The sequence below is a fragment of the Callithrix jacchus genome, chromosome 16 (genome assembly GCF_049354715.1).
Source record: "Callithrix jacchus isolate 240 chromosome 16, calJac240_pri, whole genome shotgun sequence".
Lineage (NCBI taxonomy): Eukaryota > Metazoa > Chordata > Mammalia > Primates > Cebidae > Callithrix > Callithrix jacchus.
In genome coordinates, this window is record NC_133517.1 from 52,841,066 (window position 1) to 52,864,200 (window position 23,135).

The 23,135-nt window shown below is 48.0% G+C and overlaps 2 protein-coding genes across 9 annotated transcripts; both read left to right on the plus strand.

The window, feature by feature from the left end:
• The first annotated feature begins 85 nt into the window (after positions 1–85).
• Positions 86–2,528, plus strand: RPL8 (ribosomal protein L8). The gene is made up of 6 exons (XM_002759139.5): positions 86–115; positions 339–487; positions 570–711; positions 964–1,182; positions 2,005–2,120; positions 2,335–2,528. The coding sequence occupies exons 2-6, from the start codon at positions 350–352 to the stop codon at positions 2,491–2,493; spliced, it is 774 nt and encodes a 257-aa protein (XP_002759185.1). The 5' UTR covers positions 86–115; positions 339–349; the 3' UTR covers positions 2,494–2,528.
• Positions 2,529–4,929: 2,401 nt separating this feature from the next.
• On the plus strand, positions 4,930–22,728 carry ZNF34 (zinc finger protein 34). Of its 8 annotated transcripts, XM_078352851.1 has the most exons (8): positions 4,930–4,999; positions 13,777–13,895; positions 15,127–15,175; positions 15,752–15,852; positions 16,368–16,453; positions 16,728–16,854; positions 17,320–17,439; positions 20,327–22,728. In XM_078352851.1, exons 4-8 carry the CDS (start codon positions 15,786–15,788, stop codon positions 21,682–21,684), a joined length of 1,758 nt encoding a protein of 585 aa, XP_078208977.1. In that variant the 5' UTR covers positions 4,930–4,999; positions 13,777–13,895; positions 15,127–15,175; positions 15,752–15,785; the 3' UTR covers positions 21,685–22,728. The 8 variants fall into 8 exon arrangements, with proteins under 8 accessions (XP_078208977.1, XP_078208978.1, XP_078208980.1 ...); XM_078352852.1 differs by lacking the exon at positions 17,320–17,439; XM_078352854.1 differs by lacking the exon at positions 15,752–15,852 and having other exon boundaries at positions 16,682–16,854.
• The last annotated feature ends 407 nt before the right edge of the window (positions 22,729–23,135 follow it).

The following is a 23,135-nucleotide window of genomic DNA, read 5'->3' on the forward strand; positions in this document are numbered from 1 at the left end:
CCGCGCTCGGCTGGCCGTGGCGCGCCCGGAAGGTGTCGCGGCTCTGGGCCCCGCCCCGGAAGATAAGGCGGCTCGCGAACGCCGTGTTTCCTCTTTCGGCCACGCTCGTGAGCAGGTAGGTTGTGCTCGCGGCCCTGCGGCATCAGCACTATCCGCCGCCATCCTCCTCCCTGAGGGGCGCGGAGACGCAGGCCGGTGTTCTTGGGAGGATGCCAACACGCGCGCCCGCGGAGAGGGCAGCGGGTGGTGGGCGCGGCAGCCTCGGGGGCGGGGTCCCGGAAAGCCGGGCTGGCAGGGGTGCTCGGGCCTCCCGGCCACTCTAACTGAGCCGCCCTCAGGACCCGTCGCCATGGGCCGCGTGATCCGTGGACAGAGGAAGGGTGCCGGGTCTGTGTTCCGCGCGCACGTGAAGCACCGTAAGGGCGCCGCGCGCCTGCGCGCCGTGGATTTCGCCGAGCGGCACGGCTACATCAAGGGCATCGTGAAGGTGCGGAGCGCCGGCCAGGGCGGGGCGGGAGGGGACGGGACACCCGGCCGCGACGCCACACTCACGCCGCCTCGGCCCACAGGACATCATCCACGACCCGGGCCGCGGCGCGCCCCTCGCCAAGGTGGTCTTCCGGGATCCGTACCGGTTTAAGAAGCGGACGGAGCTGTTCATTGCCGCCGAGGGCATTCATACGGGCCAGTTTGTGTACTGTGGCAAGAAGGGTTAGCATCGCGGCCGGGAAGGAAGGTCGGGGTGGGAACGAAAGTTGGGGTTTGAGGAGTTAAAGCCCTAAGCCTGTGTAGGAACCTCCCAAGCAAGAGCTTCAGGCCGCGCGGCCTGCACCTGGTGGGGGCCCAGAGCTGTACCGGGAGGCTAGATGGTGAATGCTGTGCTTGCAACTTAGCGGGCTGCCTAGAGCGAGTGGGTTCGCATTGCCTCCTACTCCGCTGACCTGATGCTGCTTCCCCTTGCAGCCCAGCTCAACATTGGCAATGTGCTCCCCGTGGGCACCATGCCTGAGGGTACGATCGTGTGTTGCCTGGAGGAGAAGCCTGGAGACCGCGGCAAGCTGGCCCGGGCATCAGGGAACTATGCCACCGTTATCTCCCACAACCCTGAGACCAAGAAGACCCGTGTGAAGTTGCCCTCTGGCTCCAAGAAGGTTATCTCCTCAGCCAACAGAGCTGTGGTTGGTGAGTACCAGGCAGCAGTTGGATGCCGAGGGCTGTGAATGAACAGACCGAGCGCCTGTGGACAGCCAGTGACTAGACCTGGTCGCTGGAATTCGATTATCCATTGTTCTAAAACTTGGGTTTTGTAAGTTTGAGCTCATCCTGTAGTCTCAGTTATCATAACTAAAGTTGGCACAACAGTACCTGCTTTACTGCTATTGTGGAGTTGAATGAGATTGGGATTAAGTCACCTGGGGCTTGAATTCAACTCTGGCATAACCTAGGCTTCCTCACTGCTGTACTGGCATACAGTTGGTTAACAGCCTTTTCAGAGAAGGCAGGGAGAGATTTATGACTTTCTCAAAGACACCTACTGAGTAAGTGAAAAAGGATTTGAGTCTCACTCCAATTTGGGGGAACACCTCAGAATCTTTGTGATGAATTCAGCGTCACATGGGAGGCTTGGAGGGTGTGTTCCAAAAATGAGCAAAGCTGAGATGGAACAGGCCGGATCAAGTGTCCTGTGTCAGGTTGAGTGACCTGCCTGGTGTCTTAAACATCATGGTGAGAGGGGTGCTTCCCTGTGCTTGGAGATCAGCCAGTGTTCTAGGTGATATAGGTGAAGCTTTGCTTGCCTGCCCAAAGTGGATTGAAGAATCTGGATGTCAGCTCACAAGGTGCAAGGGGCTATGGAGACGAGTGGGCTTTTTGCTTGGTAGTTGGATGCAGTATTGTAAAGGTGCGTGACAGGAGATTGAGGGGAGGTGGGGATGCTGGAAAGGACCTGGCAGGGGGTTCTCTGACTGATTGGAGGTTCCCTGAGGTACCTGATCTCCCCTACAGGTGTGGTGGCTGGAGGTGGCCGAATTGACAAACCCATCTTGAAGGCTGGCCGGGCCTACCACAAATACAAGGCAAAGAGGAACTGCTGGCCACGAGTACGGGGTGTGGCCATGAATGTAAGTAACCCAGAAATGCAGGATTGAGTATTCAGGGTACAGTGGCCACACAGTTGAGTAGACAAGTTGCATCCACAGGTGTCCCTGCAGGAGGGAGATCTGCAGTGGGAGGCACAGTGGGTTATGGTTTGTAGTCACAGGACTGTTGATCCTGCTCAAGTCCTCCTGAAGGAGGTTGGCTCACCTTCATTCTAAAGCCATCCTCTGCCTGCAGCCTGTGGAGCATCCTTTTGGTGGTGGCAACCACCAGCACATCGGCAAGCCCTCCACCATCCGCAGAGATGCCCCTGCTGGCCGCAAAGTGGGTCTCATTGCTGCCCGTCGGACTGGACGTCTCCGGGGAACCAAGACTGTACAGGAGAAAGAGAACTAGTGCTGAGGGGCTCAATAAAGCTTGTCTTTATGCCACCAGGCTGTGCCACCCCCATGGTTTCAACGGGAGGGAACTCTGCTGATAGGATTTCTGTGGGATTTCTCTGGTTAGTACAGGGAGCAAGGCAGACTACTGGAGTAGACCACCACTGAGTGGCAGAAACTTAGAAGGGAAAGTCTAAAACTAGAAACAAGGTACAGGTACCCTGGGCAAGACCCTTGCCTCCTCACAGAGGGGACTAAGAACGTGGCTCCTGGAACCTGACACTTAGGTGGGTGACTCAGTCCCATGGACTGCAGTGCTTGGATGTAAGCGCTCATTGCACATAGGAAGAAACTGAGAAATGGGAAACAGAATAGGACACAATTGTGAACCTAGTATTCTGGACCACACCCTCTGCCAGCATCTAATGTAGGTCCTTTGGCCACACCCTTCCCCTCCAAACTGGGTACAGCCCTGCTAATGTCAGTATGTTTTTGCAAAGTCACTGCTGGGGATACCTGCCTTGCAGGTATCTTAGCACGGAGAACTTGGGATGGGCCCTAGAGGAACATGGGACGGACACCCTGTCCACATCCACGAAGGCCATTCCTAGCCCAGCCTTTCACTGTTCTGCAGACCACTGGGAGCACCCTGCATGCATTCTCACCCTGCCATGGTGGGGAGTGGTTACTGACTGGAGAGTTAAGGGTATTTTTTTCCTGAGTGGGGCTTCATGCCTTCCCTCATTTTCCAGCCTGATAGTGACAGGTGAGGTTGAAGGTGGTGATTCTCAGTGTGGGGTCCCAGGTCCCTGCTGTGATTGCTGAACAAAGGGGTGAATGCGTGCAGTGTGTGTATGGGTATCCCAGACCACCTGAGAGTCCATTCACCCACCTACCTAGAGCCCTACACTGCACTGGAGCTGGCATCAGCTGTAGGACAGTTGGCTCCTTGATCCTGGAATGCCACAGCTTCGCAGGGCATGTTGCCCCCCTCTTCCCTGGGACAGAGAAATCACCAGGAACAGCCCCCAAACCTGCACTGATCACCTTGTTCTGAGCACATCCCCTTTCCCTGCTGGTATTAGAGTGCATTCCTTCCATCTAGCTTTGTTAGTGACAAGTGAGGCCAAGGCGGTGATTCTGAGTGGAATCAGGCTGGAAGTATCAGGGAAGCCCCCATGCAGTGGAAGGGTGAGTAAACTGGTTTCCATCACAGGGCAGAGTAGAAGGGCTTCCTGTTTGGCCATAGCCCATGGCATCTTTTCCCTTAACCATGACCGAATGAGGGGTTCCCAGGACAGCATCAGGTGGAAGACAGCACTTTCACACAAGAAAGTTCCACCACCGAATGCAGGAGCTGCAGATCACTGCCCCTAACAACACTCCTCCGGAACGAACTGGAGTGGGCAGGATGAGGCATGGTGCTCTCCCTGTAGACTTGGTTGCAGAGGCAGGTGAAAACAGGACATCTTAGGTTTGTGTCGGTCACTTCTGGATGACAAGTCCTCATTGGCTTCGCGGTGGCTCCTGGCTGTCATAGTTCACCACTGTCTCTGGAGTGAACCTTTCCCCCCCATTTCACGATCTTGCTTTCCTCATCCTGCTGGTACGGCCCCACCTGCCTTTGGGTGCCCACCACGCCCAACAAGCTGGGCTTTACACAGGCTCTTGCTGTTGCCAGGCTGGTCTCAAGCCCGTGGTCTCATGTGGTCCTTCCATTTCAGCTTTCCCTGCCCCCGCCAGTAGCTAAGGCACCTGGTTTTGATCCTGTCATTCGCAGGGCCGGCCCCAGGGTCCCAAGTTATATGTCAAGTAAGAATCCAGCAGGGCGGTGTTTCCTCCTGAAGGATGGAGGGGCATCTGGAAAGAGGGTGTAGGGAAAGCCCTAGATGCTTACCTTGGCCGTAAGCGGCCACTGCTTTTCTGCTCCCTTCTGGGCAAAGTGGATGCAGGCCTTGGCTGAGGGACCGGCCATCAATCAGGGCAAGCTTGCTCCAGAAGCAACTCAGGCACCCGAAAAACTCTACAGTGGACACGGGGCCCCATTTACAGGGGTTAGGATGAGGGGCAATGGGCTAAACCCAAGACAGCTTCTTTGGCCAGTAAGCATCCTCTCGGCCCAAAGGAAGGGTGCAGTTCCCGTTCCTTTCTCTGTAAAGGAATGGGCCCAGTTTGCGGCGCCTTTCGTGCCTCAGAGAGACATGTCTCAGAAAAAGGAAAAACTAACCTGTTTTCAACTTTGACCATCGCCCCAGTTCTGAGGCCGCCCGGCCGTGGCCTCGGACTGCCACCCGGCGGCAGCGTTTCCGCTTTATGCCTTCGCCTTTCGTGGGTCCCCGGAGACTTACAGCGAGTCAGGAAGACGTGCAGCCGAGACGTTGAGTCCTAGCTTCCCAGAGCGGCCCTGACGGCCCCTCAGACCCAGACGGTCGGCTGACGTCACTTCCGGGTCGGTTCCGATTGGCGGGGCGGGAGGGCCGAACGGGCCAGGTTGGGCTGCCGAGCTGCTCGGCGGCGGTGAGGTGAGTGTGAGCCCGGCGGGGGTGCAGGGCGCAGACCCTCCCCTGCGCGCTGCCCAGTGCCCGATCTTCTCGCGGTGCTCCAGGCCGGGGTCGGTCCCGCCATCAGTGGAACTTCCTGTTTCAGGAACCCCCGGACAAGGCCCCGAGCACGGACTGCGCCTCGCCGCCCTTCCCCAGCCCCGGGGTCGCTCCTCACGGAGCTCCTTCAGCTCTCCAGCCCCTCACAGCTCCCAGCCCCACGCGGGGCCGCCTGGACTCCGGCCGCACAGGGCGGCTTCCGTGTCCCAGGGCGCTCCGAACCCCTTCCTCCCAGCGGCCCGAGGCCTCCCAGCTCGGCTCCCTCCCACGCCCCTCTCCTGTCAACTTTTCAGGGGCGGGGCTCGCGCGTCTCTCGGTCCTCCCAGCGGTCTACCGCTGCCGCCCCTTCCTTGAGCCGCCGAGCTCCTCCAGTGCTCCTCCCTCTGCCTGTGCTTCCCTCAACCCCAGCCTCCTCGCTTCTGGCGCGCCAGTGCTTTTCTCCCTGTGCCAGGCAGCCAGATTTTTGTTTCTCATTTTTTCCTTCTTTTCCTTTCCTTTCCTCGTCTTCCTTTCTTTTTTTTCTTTTCTCTCTCTTTTTTTTCCCTGAGACCTAGTCTCGCTCTGTCGCCCAGGATGTAGTACAATGGCGCGATCTCAGCTCAATGCAACCTCCACCTCCCGGGTTCAAGCGATTCTTCTCGACCTCCCGAGTAGCTGGGATTACAGGCGCGTGCCACCACACTAGGCCAATTATTGTATTTTTAGTAGATGCAGGGTTTAACCATTTGGCCAGGCTGGTCTCAAACTCCGGACATCAAGTGATCCGCCCTCCTCGGCCTCTCAAAGTGCTGGGATTACAGGCGTGAGCCACTGTGCTCGGCCTCGTTTTCTTATATCTCTGCATACCTAATATTGTTTTCGTCTCTTTAAAATGTATTTATGTCTTATATTGTGGATATTCTATATCTGACAGTTTTTCTCAGCCTCATAACTGTGTTCTATCTCCATGACATTGATGTGGTTCATTACTTTCCACCACTGTGACTTTGCCGATGGACGACAAAGTTTTTTCTTCTATACCCAGGCACATGGTAACATTCTTGTGTTTCTTCTTGTGTGCATCAGCAAGAGTCTCCCACTCTCAAACAATCTTCCTACCGTAGCCGACTGAGATTTTCCCTGGACTACAGGCCCACACCACCATGTCTGGCTAATTCGTATAGAGCTGGGATTTCACCATGTTACCTAGGCTGGTTTCCTACTTCTGAGCTCAAGCAGTCTGCCCATCTTGGCCTCCCAAAGCGCTTAGATTACAGGCATGAGCCACCATACCTGGCCTTTTTTCCTTTTTGATGGAATCAATCTTTTTCTTTATAAACTTTCTTTTTTTTAGAAATTTTAAATTCAATAATTCTGACGTGACTCTGAGACTTTTTTTTTTTTTTTTTTTAACATTTAGGTCTTCAACCTGCCTGAAATATATTTGTGTATCATAGAAGGCAGGGAAATAATTTTGTTTTCCAATGGAAAACCAGTTTTGTTAATACCACTTACTGTCCTTCTTCATTGTCGTTAATATTGCAGGTATCTTAACATATGCATAGATGTCTTCCATTATCTTTCTTCTTCTTTTTTTTTCGAGACAGAGTTTCGCTCTTGTTACCCAGGCTGGAGTGCAACGGCGCGATCTTGGCTCACTGCAACCTCCGCCTCCTGGGTTCAGGCAATTCTCCTGCCTCTGCCTCCTGAGTAGCTGGGATTACAGGCACGTGCCATATGCCCAGCTAATTTTTTGTATTTTTAGTAGAGACGGGGTTTCACCTTGTTGACCAGGATGGTCTCAATCTCTTGACCTCATGATCCACCCGCCTCGGCCTCCCAAAGTGCTGGGATTACAGGCTTGAGCCACCGCCCAGCCATTATCTTTCTTCTTATAATTAAACTTCACTTTCCATTACCATAGCCTAAATCTTGATACCTAGTAGGGCACACCCTTGCCTCCTTTGGCTAATCTTAGATCATTACTATTTCATGTGATATTTGGAGTCATTTTGGTCATATGTCATGTCCTGTTGAAGTGTTTATTATAATTTTACAGAATAAATTAACTTGGGGAGAATTGACATCTTTATGTTATTGAGCGTCCTATTTAGAAATGTTGTCTGTTTCTCCATAGACCTTTCTAAGGCCTTTCAATAGTTTTATAATGTCTATTACATACATACCTTTTTTTAAGACTTTTTTTTTTTTGAGACGGAGTTTCGCTCTTGTTACCCAGGCTGGAGTGCAATGGCGCGATCTCGGCTCACTGCAACCTTCGCCTCCTGGGTTCAGGCAATTCTCCTGCCTCAGCCTCCTGAGTAGCTGAGATTACAGGCAGGCGCCACCATGCCCAGCTAATTTTTGTATTTTTATTAGAGACGGGGTTTCACCATGTTGACCAGGATGGTCTCGATCTCTCGACCTCGTGATCCAACCGCCTCGGCCTCCCACAGTGCTGGGATTACAGGCTTGAGCCACCACGCCCGGCCCTTTTAAGACTTTTAATGTACTGTATAGTTTTTGTAGCTATTGTGAATGGTCAGTTTTCGGTTGCTGATTGCTAACAAATAGGAGTAGTAGTATTCTGTAGTGACCTTGTATATGGCAATGCTGTTGAACACTGTCATCCCAACAGTGGATTGATACTCTTGGATTTTGTGTAAAATATTTTTATCATTCTCAAAGAATGACAATTTTGTCTTTTTCTTCTGATCCTTATAGCTTGTATTTCTTTTTCTGTGACTTATTGTGTTGGCTAGGATCTTGAATAGCAGCAGGGAAAGGGAGCATTCCTCTCTTATCTCTGACTCTACTACAAGTGCTTCTAATGTGTCCTCTTAGTGTTGTGAACATAGACTTGAATGCATGGAACCCCAGAGTCCCTGGACCACACTGTGAGAACTATTGCTGTGCCTCCTGGGGTCAAGTGATCCTTCCACCCCAGCCGCCCAAGTAGCTGGGGCTACAGGCATGTGCCACCAAGGCCTGCTGTATTTTGATATTTTTTATAGAGATGGAGTCTCACTGTATTGGCCAGACTAAGCTTAAACTCCTGGGCTCAAGCAGTCTTCCTGCCTTGGCCTCCCAAAGTATGGGGATTACAGGCATGAGCCAACCACTCCTGGCCTTTTGTTCTTTTTTTTAAAAAAATCTATTTAAAATGATTTTTTTTAGCCTAGAAGCATAGATTCACGTTGCGCTAAATATACACTCCTTCCTTTTTTTGCTTCTTGTAGCATTTCCTTTTTTACCTTTCCATCTATTTTCTTTTTGTTGTTGTTATTTTTGAGATAGGATCTGGATCCGGCTCTGTCACCCCAGCTGGAGTGCAATGGTATGATCTCGACTCACTACAGCCTCTGCATCCTGGGCGCAAGTGGTTCTCCCACTTCAGCCTCTCAAGTAGCTGAAACTACAACTACGTGCCGGGCTAATTTTTGTATTTTTTGTAGAGATGGGGTTTTGCCATATTGCGCATGCTGGTCTTGAACTCCTGGGGTCAAGAGATCCACCCATCTTGGCCTTTCAGACTGCTGAGATTACAGGTGTGAGCCACCGTGGCACAGCCCCTTTTCCATCTTTTTTCCTTCCCTTTATTGGATTTGCCAGGTGTTTGTGAACTTTATTAGCATTTTCAAAAAATTATTGTAGGGATTGTTTTCTGTTTTTTTAAATTGTGTTTTATTTTCTTGCATAGTCTTTCTTTGAGTTACTTTTTTTTTTTTTTTTTTGAGACGAAGTCTCACACTGTTGCTCAGACCCAGACTGGAGGAGTGCAGTTGCACAATCCTAACTCACTGCAACCTCCGCCTCCCTGATTCAAGCAATCCTCCTGCCTCAGCCTCCGAGGTAGCTGGGATTACAGGTTCATGCCACCATGCCCGGCTAAGTTTTTTTTTTTTGAGATGGTGTTTTGCTCTTGTTGCCCAGTCTGGAGCAAAGTGGCGTGATCTCGGCTTACCGCAACCCCCGGGTTCAAGCAATGCTCCTGCCTTAGCTTCCCAAGTAGCTGGGATTATAGGCATGCACCACCATGCCCAGCTAAATTTTGTATTTTTAATAAAGACAGGGTTTCTCCATGTCGATCAGGCTGGTCTCGAACTCCTTACCTCAGATGATCTGCCCACCTCAGCCTCCCAAAGTGCTGGGATTGCAGGTGTGAGCCACTGCACGAAGCCTTTTCTTAAATTTTATTTTATTTTATTGCATTTTAGGTTTTGGGGTACATGTGAAGAACATGCAAAATTGTTGCATAGGTACACACATGGCAGTGTGATTTGCTGCCTTCCTCCCCATCACTTATATCTGGCATTTCTCCCCATGCTATCTCTCCCCAACTCCCCACACCCCACTGTCCCTCCCTTGTTTCCCCCTGACAGACCCCAGTGTATGATGCTCCCCTCCCTGTGTCCATGTGTTCTCATTTTTTCAACACCCACCTATGAGTGAGAACAGGCGGTGTTTGATTTTCTGTTGTTGTGTCAGTTTGCTGAGAATGATGGTTTCCAGGTTCATCCATGTCCCTACAAAGGACACGAACTCATTGTTTTTTATGACTGCATAGTATTCCATGGTGTATATGTGCCACATTTTCCCTGTCCAGTCTATCATCAATGGGCATTTGGGTTGGTTCCAAGTCTTTGCTATTGTAAAACAGTGCTGCAGTGAGAATTTGTGTGCATGTGTCCTTGTAGTAGAACGATTTATGATCCTTTGGATATATACCCAGTAATGGGATTGCTGGGTCAAATGGAATTTATATTTTTAGGTCCTTGAGGAATTGCCGCACTTGTCTTCCACAATGGTTGAACTAATTTACATTCCCACCAACAGTGTAAAAGTGTTCCTGTTTCTCCACATCTTCTCCAGCATCTGTTGTCTCCAGATTTTTTAATCATCGCCATTGTAACTGGTGTGAGATGGTATCTCAATGTAGTTTTGATTTGCATTCTCTGATAACCAGGGATGATGAGCATTTTTTCATATGTTTGTTGGCCTCATGTATGTCTTCTTTTGTAAGTGTCTGTTCATATCCTTTGCCCACTTTTGAATGGGCTTGTTTGTTTTTTTCTTGTAAATCTGTTTTAGTTCTTTATAGATTCTGGATATTAGCCCTTTGTCAGATGGGTAGATTGCAAAAATTTTTTCCCATTCTGTTGGTTGCCCATTCACGCTAATGACTGTCTCTTTTGCTGTGCAGAAGCTGTGGAGTTTGATTAGGTCCCATATGTCTATTTTGGCTTTTGTTGCCAATGCTTTTGGTGTTCGTCATGAAGTCTTCGCCTATGCCTATGTCCTGAATGGTTTTGCCTAGATTTTCTTTTAGGGTTTTTATGGTGTTAGGTCTTATGTGTAAGTCTTTAATCCATCTGGTGTTAATTTTAGTGTAAGGTGTCAGGAAGGAGTCCAGTTTTCTGCTTTCTGCACATGGCTAGCCAGTTTTCCCAACACCATTTATTAAACAGGGAATCCTTTCCCCATTACTTGTTTTTGTCAGGTTTGTCAAAGATCAGATGGTTATAGATGTGTGGTGTTGCCTCTGAGGCCTCTGTTCTTTTCCATTGGTCTATATTTCTGTTTTGTTACCAATACCATGCTGTTTTGATTACTGTGGCCTTTTAGTATAGTTTGAAGTCCGGTAGTGTGATGCCTCCAGCGTTGTTCTTTTTGCTTAGAATTGTCTTGGCTATGCTGACTCTCTTTTGGTTCCATATGAAGTTGAAGGTGGTTTTTTCCAATTCTGTGAAGAAGGTCATTGGTAGCTTGACGGGGATAGCATCGAATCTGTAAATTACTTTGGGCAGTATGGCCATTTTCACGATATTGATTCTTCCTAACCATGAACATGGAATGTTTCTCCATCTGTTTGTGTCCTCTCTTATTTCGTTGAGCAGTGGTTTGTAATTCTCCTTGAAGAGGTCCTTTATGTTCCTGGTTAGTTGTATTCTTAGGTACTTTATTCTCTTTGTAGCAATTGTGAATGCCAGTTCGTTCTTGATTTGGCACTCTTTAAGTCTGTTATTGGTGTATAGGAATGCTTGTGATTTTCTTACATTGATTTTGTATCCTGAGACTTTGCCGAAGTTGCTTATCAGTTTCAGGAGATTTTGGGTTGAGACGATGGGGTCTTCTAAATATACAATCATGTTGTTTGCAAATAGAGACAGTTTGACTTCCTCCTTTCCTATTTGAATACCCTTTATTTCTTTTTCTTGCCTGATTGCTCTGGCTAAAACTTCCAATACTGTATTGAATACGAGTGGTGAGAGAGGGCATCCTTGTCTAGTGGCAGATTTCAAGGGAATGCTTCCAGTTTTTGTCCATTCAGTATGATATTGGCTGTTGGTTTGTCATAAATAGCTTTTATTATTTTGAGATACGTTCCGTCAATTCCAAGTTTATTGAGGGTTTTTAGCATAAAGGGCTGTTGAATTTTGTCAAAGGCCTTCTCTGCATCAATTGAGATAATCATGTGGTTTTTGTCTTTGGTTCTGTGTATGTGGTGAGTTATGTTTATAGACTTGTGGATATTGAACCAGCCTTGCATCCCTGGGATGAATCCTACTTGATCATGGTGGATACGCTTTTGATGTGCTGTTGCAATCAGTTTGCCAGTATTTTATTGAAGATTTTTGCATCTATGTTCATCATGGATATTTGCCTGAAGTTTTCTTTTCTTGTTGAGTCTCTGCCACGTTTTGGTATCAGGATGATGTTGGTCTCATAAAATGATTTGGGAAGGATTCCCTCTTTTTGGATTGTTTGGAATAGTTTCAGAAGGAATGGTACCAGCTCCTCTTTGTATCCAGTAGAATTCGGCTGTGAACCCATCTGGACCTGGGCTTTTTTTGGGTAGTAGGCTCTTAATTGCTGCCTCAACTTCTGCCCTTGTTATTGGTCTATTCAGGGTTTCAACTTCTTCCAGGTTTAGCTTGGGAGGATGCAAGTGTCCAGGAATTTATCAATTTCTTCCAGGTTTACTGGTTTATGTGCATAGAGTTGTTTGTAATAATCTCTGATGATGGTTTGTATTTCTGTGGAATCTGTGGTGATATCCCCTTTATCGTTTTTTATTGCATCTATTTGATTATTCTCTCTTTTCTTTTTTTATTAATCTGGCTAGTAGTCTGTCTATTTTTTTGATCTTTTTGAAAAACCAGCTCCTGGATTTATTGATGTTTTGAAGGTTTTTTTGTGTCTCTATCTCCTTCAGTTCTGCTCTGATCTTAATTATTTCTTGTCTTCTGCTAGGTTTTGAGTTTTTTTTATCTTGCTCCTCCAGCTCTTTCAATTTTGACAATAGGGTGTCGATTTTAGATCTTTCCTTGCTTCTCATGTGGGCATTTATTGCTATGTATTTTCCTCTAGACACTGCTTTAAATGTGTCCCAGAGATTCTGGTATGTTGTGTCTTCGTTCTCGTTGGTTTCGAAGAACATCTTTATTTCTGCTTTCATTTCATTGTTTATCCAGTCATCATTCAAGAGCCAGTTGTTCAGTTTCCATGCTGTGAGGGTCTGGGTTAGTTTCTGAATTTTGAATTCTAACTTGATTGCACTATGGTCTGAGAGACTGTTTTGTTTTTTTTTTTTAGGGAGGGAAGGAGGAAGGGAGGAAGGCAGGAAGGAAGGGAAGGAGGAAGGGAGGGAGGAAGGAAGGGATGAAGGAAGGAAGGGAGGAAGGGGGGTAGGGAGGGAGGGAGGAAGGGAGGGAGGGAAGGGAAGGAAGGAATTCAAGCAATGAGAGAGACATTGCCGACCTGGATCTAGAGGTTTACAAGTTGATTTCTTTTTTTTTTGAGAGAAGGAAAGAAAAAAAAAATGAGTAAAGGAGAGAAAGAAAGAGGAAGAGAGAGAGGGAGGGTGAACAGAAATATTGCTTTATTCTGAAAAAAAAATGGGTATTAATAATGGCCAATCAATGTTTCATTTAGACCTATGAGTAGGTGTGATGTGGTATTGACAAGAATGTTTATTTTATGTATTTGAAGTGGAGAGCTCTATAAATATTTATTAAGTTTACTTGTTCCGGATCTGAGTTCGAGTCCTTGATATCCTTTTTAATTTTCTGTCTCATTGAATCTAAGTCTCTATGTATCTGGGTGTTAGGATCGTTAGCTCTTGTTGTTGTATTGATATCTTTGTTGCTTTAAAATCTATTTTATCTGCTACGAGAATTGCAACTCCTGCTTTTTATTTATCTGATTTCTTGTTGAATACTTAGATTATTTATTTCAGTCTTGCCTGTTAAAATGAGTGTATTAAGGATACACAATTTTCTTTAGGTAAGCTTGGTTCTGTTTCTACTTTAGTTTCCATTTCTGTATTTTTTTGGCGAGAGGATAACTTTTCATCTTATTTCTAATATAACAACAATATGGGTAGAAATTGTTTTGCCAAATGATATATTCCTTTGGGATTTGTTGAAATTATCTCTGTTACTTTTTTCTTTGGTGATGTTCAATATGTTGAAAAATAACATGTGTTCTCTATATTTTAAGCATGAGATTCTCTACTTGACCCATTTGTTTCTGAGGGAAGTGTGTTAAAAATCTCATTTTAGAGGAGGACTTACCAGTTCTTCCTTGGTAGATCTATACCTGTTTATAATTATTACAGCTTTTTGGTGGACTTTTAGTAATATGCAGTAGTTTTTTAATTCCTATTAGTAATTTTTGCTTTCAGTGCTGATTTTGTTTTCTGTTTGGTTTGTTTTGAGATGGAGTCTTGCTCTCACCAGGCTGGAGGACAGTGGTGCCATCTTGGCTCACTGCAGCCTCCGCCTGCCAGGTTCAAGTGATTCTCCTGCCTCAGCCTCCCGAGTAGCTCGGACTACAGGCATGTACCACTATGCCTGGCTAATTTGTTTGTTTGTTTGTTTGTTTGTTTGTTGAGATGTAGTCTCACTCTGTTGCTCAGGCTGGAGTGCAGTGGCATGATTTGGGCTCATTGCAACCTCTGCCTCCCGCGTTCAAGCAATTCTCTTGCCTCAGTCCCCCAAATAGCCGGGACTACAGGCACATGCCAGCACACCCAGCTAATTTTTTACTTTTTTAGTAGAGACAGGGTTTCACCATGTTGACCAGATTGGTCTCAAACTCCTGACCTCAGGTGATCCGCCTGCCTTGGCCTCCGAAAGTGCTGGGATTACAGGTGTGAGCCACCTCGCCCAGCCTGTTGTTTTGTATTTTTAGTAGAAACAGACCATGTAGAGACTGACCATGTTGGCCAGACTGGTCTTTAACTGCTGGCTTCAAGCGATCCACTCACCTCGGCCTACCAAAGTGCTGGGATTACAGGTGTGAGTCACCATGCCCGGCTTCAGTTCTGTTTTGATTGGTGTGAATATAGCTGAATCAGATGCACCGAGATATATTAAGCTCACAAACGCCACATTACTGGGAAGAAGCCAACATCATAACTGATCTGTGGTGTAGAGTCAGGATAGAGGTTTACCTTTTCAGAGGTGGGGTTTGGAAGCTGTGACTGCAGGGACAGGAGGACGATCGGGACTAGGTCCTACTCTTTCTTTTTTTTCTTTTCTTTTTTTTTTTTTTTTGAGATGGAGTCTTGCTCTGTCGCCCAGGCTGGAGTGCAGTGGTGCATTCTCTTGGTTTACCGCAACCTTCACCTCCCGGGTTCAAGTGATTCTCCTGCCTCAGCCTCCCAAGTAGTTGGGATTACAAGTGCGCACCACCACGCCTGGCAAGTTTTTGTATTTTTAGTAGAGATAGGGTTTTGCCTTGTCGGCCATGCAGGTCTTGAAGTCTTGACCTCAAGTGATCTGCTCGCCTCGGCCTCCCAAAGTGCTGGGATTACAGGCGTGAGCCACCATGCCCTGCCTGGTTCTGTTCTTTCTTGACCCTGGTGCTGGTCCCGTGGGTTTGTGCAGTTTGTGATGGTCCACTGAACAGTGTACTCAGGATTTGTCAACTTTTTAAATATACATATACTTCAACAAAAAGCTTTAAAGATACAGAAAAGATATGTAGTTACCATAGCTTTATTTTAACTAGCATTTGATCTAACATTTACTAATATTTAGCTTTTCTGTGTTATTTTATTTTAGGCCAAATAGGTGCATCATGTATATCTAATCCGAGAGTCTCGTGCTTCTGGTAAGTGAGTCAATCTTATTTTATTTATATATTTTGAGACAGGGTTTTGCTTAGCCACGTAGAGGTTTTACTCTGTGCAGCAGGAGACCTTGGACAACACCTGGCACAGGAGCACTGGGCTGTCCTGGGCTGCTCCCAGCTCTTAGGGCCACCATGTTCCAGGCATGGGAAGTACTTGCTGCACATCTTGGTGCCCTGCTCTCTCTCTTTTTTTGGGGGGGATGGAGTCTTGTTCTGTCACCCAGGCTGGAATCTTGCTTTGTCACCCAGACTGGAGTGCAGTGGTGCGATCATGGCTCACTGCAGCCTCCACTTTCTGGGCCAAGTGATCCTCCCATCTCAGTCTCCCGAGTAACTGGGACTACAAGTGTGTGCCATCACAGCCGACTAATTTTTTTTTATATCATTGAGGTCTCCCTATGTTACTCAGGCTTATCTCAAATTCCTGGGCTCAAGCCGTCCTCAGCCTCCCAAAGCACTAGGATTGCAGGTGTGAGCCACCAAGGCTGGCCCCTTCTGTTGTTTTTAATTTTGTTTTCTTCCTTGGCCCTTAACATTTTGTCTTCATTCTTCCAGCTAAGGTGAATGAGTATTGTCATTCTCCTCCTGAATGACACAGCTTAGCATGCCAGAGAAGAGGAGGGGGATAGACAGCCTGAGGGCAGCAGGCAGTACAGGTGAGACTGGAGGCTGGGCACTTTGGTACACACCTGTAATCCCAGCACTTTGGGAGGCCAAGGCAGGAGGATTGCTTGAACTCAAGAGTTCAAGACCAACCTGGGCAAAATAGTGAAACTCATCTGTATAAAAAATACAAAAATTAACTGGTTGTGGTGGTATGAGCCTGTAGTCCTAGCTACTCAGGAGACTGAGGTGAGAGAATTACTTGAATTTGGGAGATCAAGGCTGCAGTGATCACGCCACTGAGCTGAGATCACACCACTGTCCTCCAGCCCGGGCCACTGAGAAACCCTGTCTCAAAAAAAAAAAAAAAAAAAAAAAAGTAGGGCTGGAGAGGGCAGCCCCAGGCAAAGAGTAAAGTCTGTGCCTGAGTGTCCAGCAGTATCTCCACTGTGATCGGCAGGTGTGAGCCAGTGAGGCAGGCAGGGCTGTTTATGGCAGCACCAAGTCACTTGACCTGTGGAAGAAGTGGCCAGACTGGGCCTCCACTTGTTCTGTTCTCTTCCCTCAGCACCTGAGTACCCAGGTCTTGCCCACTGCCCTGGAAAGCCCAAGACTCAGGCAATGGCAGCCTTGTTCCTGTCTGCCCCACCCCAGGTGAGTATCTGTCATCCTGGGAGTTGTGAAGTCTTTACCCAGGGCTTTCCTTAACAAACACTGTCAGGTATCTCTGGTTTGGGGTGCTGACATGATGGTAGGGGTGGCCCTGGGAACCCCACATAGCCACCTCTTAGGTTGTATTAGCTGGCTTAGTGGCAGATGGGTCAGGCTACCCACTGTGCTGCTGCCTTTAGCATGCTTTTGATCCTCCCCTGCCCCTACCAGCCCACTCTGGACTACATCTGGGCTGCAGCAGTCCCTGTCATTCCAGACCGAGGTGACCTTCGAGGACGTGGCTGTGCTCCTCTCCCGGGAGGAATGGGGCCGCCTGGGCCCTGCTCAAAGGGGCCTCTACAGGGATGTGATGCTGGAGACCTACGGGAACTTAGTCTCACTGGGTAAGGCCCTCACCAGGACTCAGCTCTGGGAACAGCCCTGGGGGCTAAGGAGGCTGGGCTGTGGGCCTCACCCCCTGGGTGCAGAGGTAGGTAATGACCTTTATCCCAGGCAGGCATCTGATCTGAGAAGATGAGGGGAGGCATGGTGCTGGGACCTTCCTGAATCAGCCTTTCCCTTCCCTCTCGCCCCAGGTTCCAGGCAGACCCCTCCCTGGTGGGGTGGGGAAACTGGGGCATCAGAGTTGCACACTTTCTAGTAGAGGGAACCCCTGAGCTCTTGTTCCCCTCTGCTCAGACCTTCATCTTCAGGACTGCCCCAGCCCAATCTCAGTGACCTCCAGAGGGTACCCAGGCTTCCATCACCCCTCTACCTGTACCTCCCTTCCCCTGCAGCCCCAGGGTAAGACAGCACTAGGTGCTGCCCGGTGTCCTTGGTACCAACCCCAGGCCCTGTCTCCTTCCCAGGAGTAGGACCTGCAGGCCCCAAGCCTGGAGTGATCTCACAGTTGGAGCGAGGGGATGAGCCCTGGGTCCTGGATGTGCAGGGCACTTCTGGGAGAGAGTACCTGAGAGTCAACAGCCCAGGTGCGTGAGGGGATCTACTCCCCAACTCAAGTTGCTGAACGAGCATTTGTTGGGGTCCAGGGTGTCTGGTTAATGACTCAGGAGTTTGTGGGGAAGATGCATTGGGGCTAGCACAGGAGGCCTGACAGCGGCTTCTGCTGAACCCCAGGTGACCTCTCTCAGTTTGGGTACCTTGTTGGGGAGATTCTTGAGCAGAATCTTCTAGGAAGGTGTGGCCAGGGCAGCATTTCTGTGGAAAGTAGGAATGGGCATTCCAGGCAGGTCCCGGGTAGAGAGGAGTGAGTAGGTGCAGACCAGGAGTGCTGTAAGGGGAGGTCAGGATCTGCGGAATCCCACAGAACCCTGCCCTCCAGAACTTATAGAGCCTAGTGATGGAGAGTATCACTTCATTCCCCTCTCTTCTAAATTAATACACTACGGAAAAGGGAGAGAATACACATCACCCTGAATCTCACTACCCAGACAGAGTTGTGTTCTAGTATATTTCTATTATTCCCTTTCTAGCACTGGCCTTTCCACTGCTATGTAAGGACGCTGTTTTTTTTGGTTTTGTTTTTTTGAGACAGGGTTGCCTTCTGTCACCCAGGCTGGAGTGCAGGGGTGTGATCATGGTTCACTGCAGCCTTGACCTTTTGCATCAAGTGATCCTCCCACCTCAGCCTCCCAAATAGATGGGAACACAGGGATGTGTCACCACACCTGGCTAATTTTTATATTTTTTGCAGACCCAAGGTTTCACTGTGTTGCCCAGGCTGGTCTTGAACTCCCGGGCTCAAGCAATTCTCTTGCCTTGGCCTTCCAAAGTGCTGGGATTACAGGTGTGTGCACCTGACCGATACTGCTACTATTTTTTTTGGAGATGGAGTCTTGCTGTGTTGCTCAGGCTGGAGTGCAGTGGTGCAATCTCAGCTCACTGCAACCTCCATCTTCTGGGTTCAAGCAATTCTCCTGCCTCAGCCTCCCAAGTAGCTAGGACTACAGGCGTCCACCACCACGCCCAGCTAATTTTTGTATTTTTAATACAGACGGGGTTTCACTGTATTGCCCAGGCTGGTCTCAAACTCCTGGGCTCAAGCAATCCTTCCACCTTGGCCTCCAAAAGTGCTGGGATTACAGGCGTGAGCCACCACGCCCAGCCGACACTGCTTCTTAACAGGAATTACAGTGCATTCTGCTGTGCAGATATGTACACGGAATGTGTTTCCATTTCTGTGCGCATGAGAATGTGTTTCCATTTCTCAATTGCGTCTTCAGTGGAAGTGCTGGTCAGAAGATTGTTGTCTAATTTTACTCTGGATAGCTCTGATGGTCACCTTTTTGCATGTGTCTGATGATGTCCTAGGAAGGAACTACTGGCTCAAAGGACTTCTTATTTTGTAAATTTGCTTATTTGGATGTAAATATCTATAGAAATAGGACAAACCCTAAGTTTATAACTCAGTGAATTTTTATGAAAAAAAATCATTCTTCAGATTAAAATACAGAACGTTTTCAGCTCCCCAGGATCCTCCTGGCTTTCCTGTCATTTCCCACTGCTCCCCACAGGAGCCTTCTTTCTGTCTCCTGTCGCAAGAGGCCTCTTCACCCTTCGGATTTTTCTGTCTTGACTCACACAGGGCATCTTTTGCTGAACATTATGTTTCATGGAGCAGCAGTGTGGTCTGTTTGGTTGCCATTGTTCTATTATACAAACATACCACAATTTATGTTCCCTTCTACTTGTGGAGGACATTCAGTTGTCCCCAGTTTGGGGTTGTAGAGGAACTGCTGTGGCCGTTCCTGTGCATGCATCTCTCTGGTGCCCAGAATACATTTCTGGTGGATGTGTACCTGGGAGCAGAGTCACTGGGTCAGCATGTGCATAGAATAGCTTTAGATGAGGTTGCCGAACCGTCCTCCAAAGCAGCAGCTCCAGCATCGGCTCCTGTAGCAGTATGTGAGCACTATCTGCTGCACATGTTGGCATATATTGGTGTTCAGCACCTGTTCATGTGCAGTGCAGAGCCAAGCAAGAGGTAGAAGGATAGACCCCATGGGACTGGGAAGGGAGCAGTGATGCAAGTGGCAGTCAGCCGGTCGTGCTGGCTCACGCCTGTAATCCCAGCACTTTGGGAGGCCAAGGTGGGCGGATCATGAAGTTAGGAGTTGAAGACCAGGCTGGCCAACATGGCGAAACCCCGTCTCTACTAAAAATGCAAAAAATTAGCCTTGCGTGGTGGCACACGTCTGCAATCCCAGCTACTTGGGAGGCTGAGGCAGGAGAATCACTTGGGAGGCGGAGGTTGCGGGGAGCTGAGATCATGCCACTGCACTCTAGCCTGGAGTCAGAGCAAGACTCCATCTCAAAAAAAAAGAAAAGAAAGTGGGAGTCATGAGCTGCTTGCACCTGGAACTCACTGTGCTGGGCACTGGGCTGAGTGCTTCATGGTCAGTCTGTTGTGTTACTCTATTTTGTTCTCATGACAGTGCCATGTGGTCGCAGATGGAGAAACCAAGGCTCAGAAAGGTAGGTGAGTTGTTGCCTCAGGTGACTCAGCTGGCAAGTAGGGGCCAGGACTAATGAATCCTGAGTGTGGTTGCTGGTGTCAGTCTCTGAGGGGCCATGTGGCAGGACCCCACTTGGGCACTTGTCACTCTCCATTCTTGGGGAGTGGCCACGCAGGAGAAGTTTGTTGTGTGAGTGTCAAATCAAAGAAAAAAAGAGTGGATGTTTGAAGGGCTGTATGACCATGACCCTGGATAAGCTGTGTAAGGCTCTGAGCTACAGACTGTCATCTTTGCAAGGCTGTTGTGACTTTGGAGATGATCAGATGTGGCCAGCAACATCTCATGCCTGCCTTCCAGAGTCAGAGCAGATGACCCTTAGATGTTCTGTTTTTTGTTTCAGCTCTTGGGACCAGCACTGAGTACAAGGAGCTGACTTCACGGGAGACATTTGATGAGGAAGAACTGGGCCATCTGAGGGGGATTTTTCCCCAGGGATCTGAGCCAGTAGATGCTTCTAATCGTGCCAGGAAGCCAGAGGGGAGCCTGGAAAAGCTAGTGGAGCAAAACAGGCCAGTCACACTGACCAAAGGGGAGAGCAGCAGAGAGTCTGGGGAAAGCCTCAGGTTGGTGTCAAGACCTGTTCCCGACCAGAGACCCCACAAATGTGATATATGTGAGCAAAGTTTTGAACAGAGATCATATCTCAACAACCATAAGCGTGTACACAGGTCAAAAAAAACAAATGCAATTCGTGATTCTGGGGAAATCTTCAGTGCAAACTTAGTTGTTAAAGAAGATCAGAAAATTCCTACTGGGAAAAAATTGCATTATTGTAGTTACTGTGGGAAAACATTCAGGTACAGTGCCAACCTTGTCAAGCATCAGCGGCTTCACAGTGAAGAGAAGCCCTACAAATGTGATGAGTGTGGAAAAGCCTTCAGCCAGAGCTGTGAGTTCATCAATCACCGAAGGATGCACTCAGGAGAGATTCCCTACCGGTGTGATGAATGTGGAAAGACATTCAATCGGAGGCCCAACCTCATGAAGCATCAAAGGATTCACACCGGGGAGAAACCCTACAAGTGTGGTGAGTGTGGGAAACACTTCAGTGCCTACTCTTCCCTTATTTATCACCAGAGAATCCACACTGGAGAGAAACCCTATAAATGTCATGACTGTGGGAAAGCCTTCAGCGATGGCTCAATCCTCATCCGACATCGTCGGACTCACACTGGAGAGAAGCCATTTGAGTGTAAGGAATGTGGCAAAGGCTTTACCCAAAGCTCTAACCTCATCCAACATCAGAGAATTCATACTGGAGAGAAACCCTACAAATGTAATGAATGTGAGAAAGCTTTCATTCAAAAAACCAAACTTGTTGAACATCAGAGAAGCCACACTGGAGAGAAGCCCTATGAATGTAATGACTGTGGCAAAGTTTTCAGCCAGAGCACACACCTCATCCAACATCAGAGAATCCACACAGGAGAGAAGCCCTACAAGTGCAGCGAGTGTGGGAAGGCCTTCCACAACAGTTCCAGACTCATTCACCACCAAAGGTCACACCATGGAGAGAAACCTTACAAATGCAGTGATTGCAAGAAAGCCTTCAGCCAGAGCACTTACTTGATCCAGCACCGGAGGATCCACACCGGAGAGAAACCCTACAAGTGCAGTGAGTGTGGGAAGGCCTTCCGGCACAGTTCCAACATGTGTCAGCATCAGAGGATTCACCTCCGGGAGGACTTCTCCATGTAACGGGAGCAGTGTCTGAGGGCAGATTCCAGTTGAGTGCTTCCTGCATGCGCCCCCAGCACCTGACTCTGCCCTTTATTGATTATCCACACAATGTTTTCACAGGGTGAAAGAGCATTTCTAATTAAAGAAACCCCTTTTCTTACGTCAAAAGCAGTGCATGTTCATTTTAGAGAAATTGAGAAAGTGAGCAAAAAAGAATCTCCTGTAATCTCTCCCACTTAGAAAAAAAAATTCATTGCTGCTGATTTAGAATGTTTTCTTTGAGACATACTGGAGAGCATTTTGAAAAGAAAATACTGTAATGCTTGTCACTGCGGCACCTAGGATCTTCACTTTTGCTATTTTCTCAATATCAGAAAATTCACACTGAAGATAATACCACATATTGGAACATTTTTACATGTTGTAGATTTAAAAATATACCAGCCTGGCATGGTGGCTCATGCCTGTAATTCCAGCATTTTGGGAGGCTAAGTTGGGTGGATCACTTGAGGTCAGGAGTTTGAGACCAGCCTGGTCAGTATGGTGAAACCCTGCCTCTACGAAAAATACAAAAACCAGCCAGGTGTGGTGGTGGGCACCTGTAATCCCAGCTACTCCAGAGGCTAAGGCAGGAAAATTGCTTGAACCTGGGAGGCAGAGGTTGCAGTGAGTCAAGATTGTGCCACTGCACTCCAGCCTGGGTGATAGAGCGAAACACTGTCTTAAAAAATAAATAAATAAAACAATCATATTATTTATACTTTTTATGTTAATAGAGTTGAGGTTGCCTTTTTTATTGTGGTGAAATATAATGTGAAATTTACAATTTTAACCATTTTTAAGTGTACTATTCAGAGGCATTAAGTACAATCATAGTGTTGTGTAACCATCACCACTATGTATTTCCAGAACTGTTTTATTATCCCAAACAGAAACTCTGTATCTGTGAAACAATAATTCTTTATTTCCCCCTTTTCCCCCGCTGCTGGTAAACGCAATTCTATTTTCTGTCTCTTTGAATTTGTCTATTCTAGGAACATAAATATGTGTGGAATCATGTAATCTGTGTCTCTTTCTATGTCTGGCTTAGTTCATTTAGCATAATCTTTTCAAGGTTTTTCCATGTTGTATCCTGTTTCAGAACTCCCATTACTTTTTTTGCTTTTTTTTTTTTTTTTTTTTGAGACTGGGTCTTACTCTGTTGCCCAGGCTGGAATGCAATGGTGTGATCTTGGTTCTGCACCTTCACCCTCCCAGGTTCAAACAATTCTCTCCCCTCACCCTCCCCGGTATCTGGGACCACAGGAGCACACCGCCACACCTGGCTGGTTTTTTTTTTTTTTTTTTCAAGACAAAGTTTTGCTCTTGTTGCCCAGGCTAGAGTGCAGTGGCACAGTCCTGGCCCACTGCAGCCTCCATCTTCTGGATTCAAGTGATTCTCCTACCTCAGCCTCCCGAGTAGCTGGGAT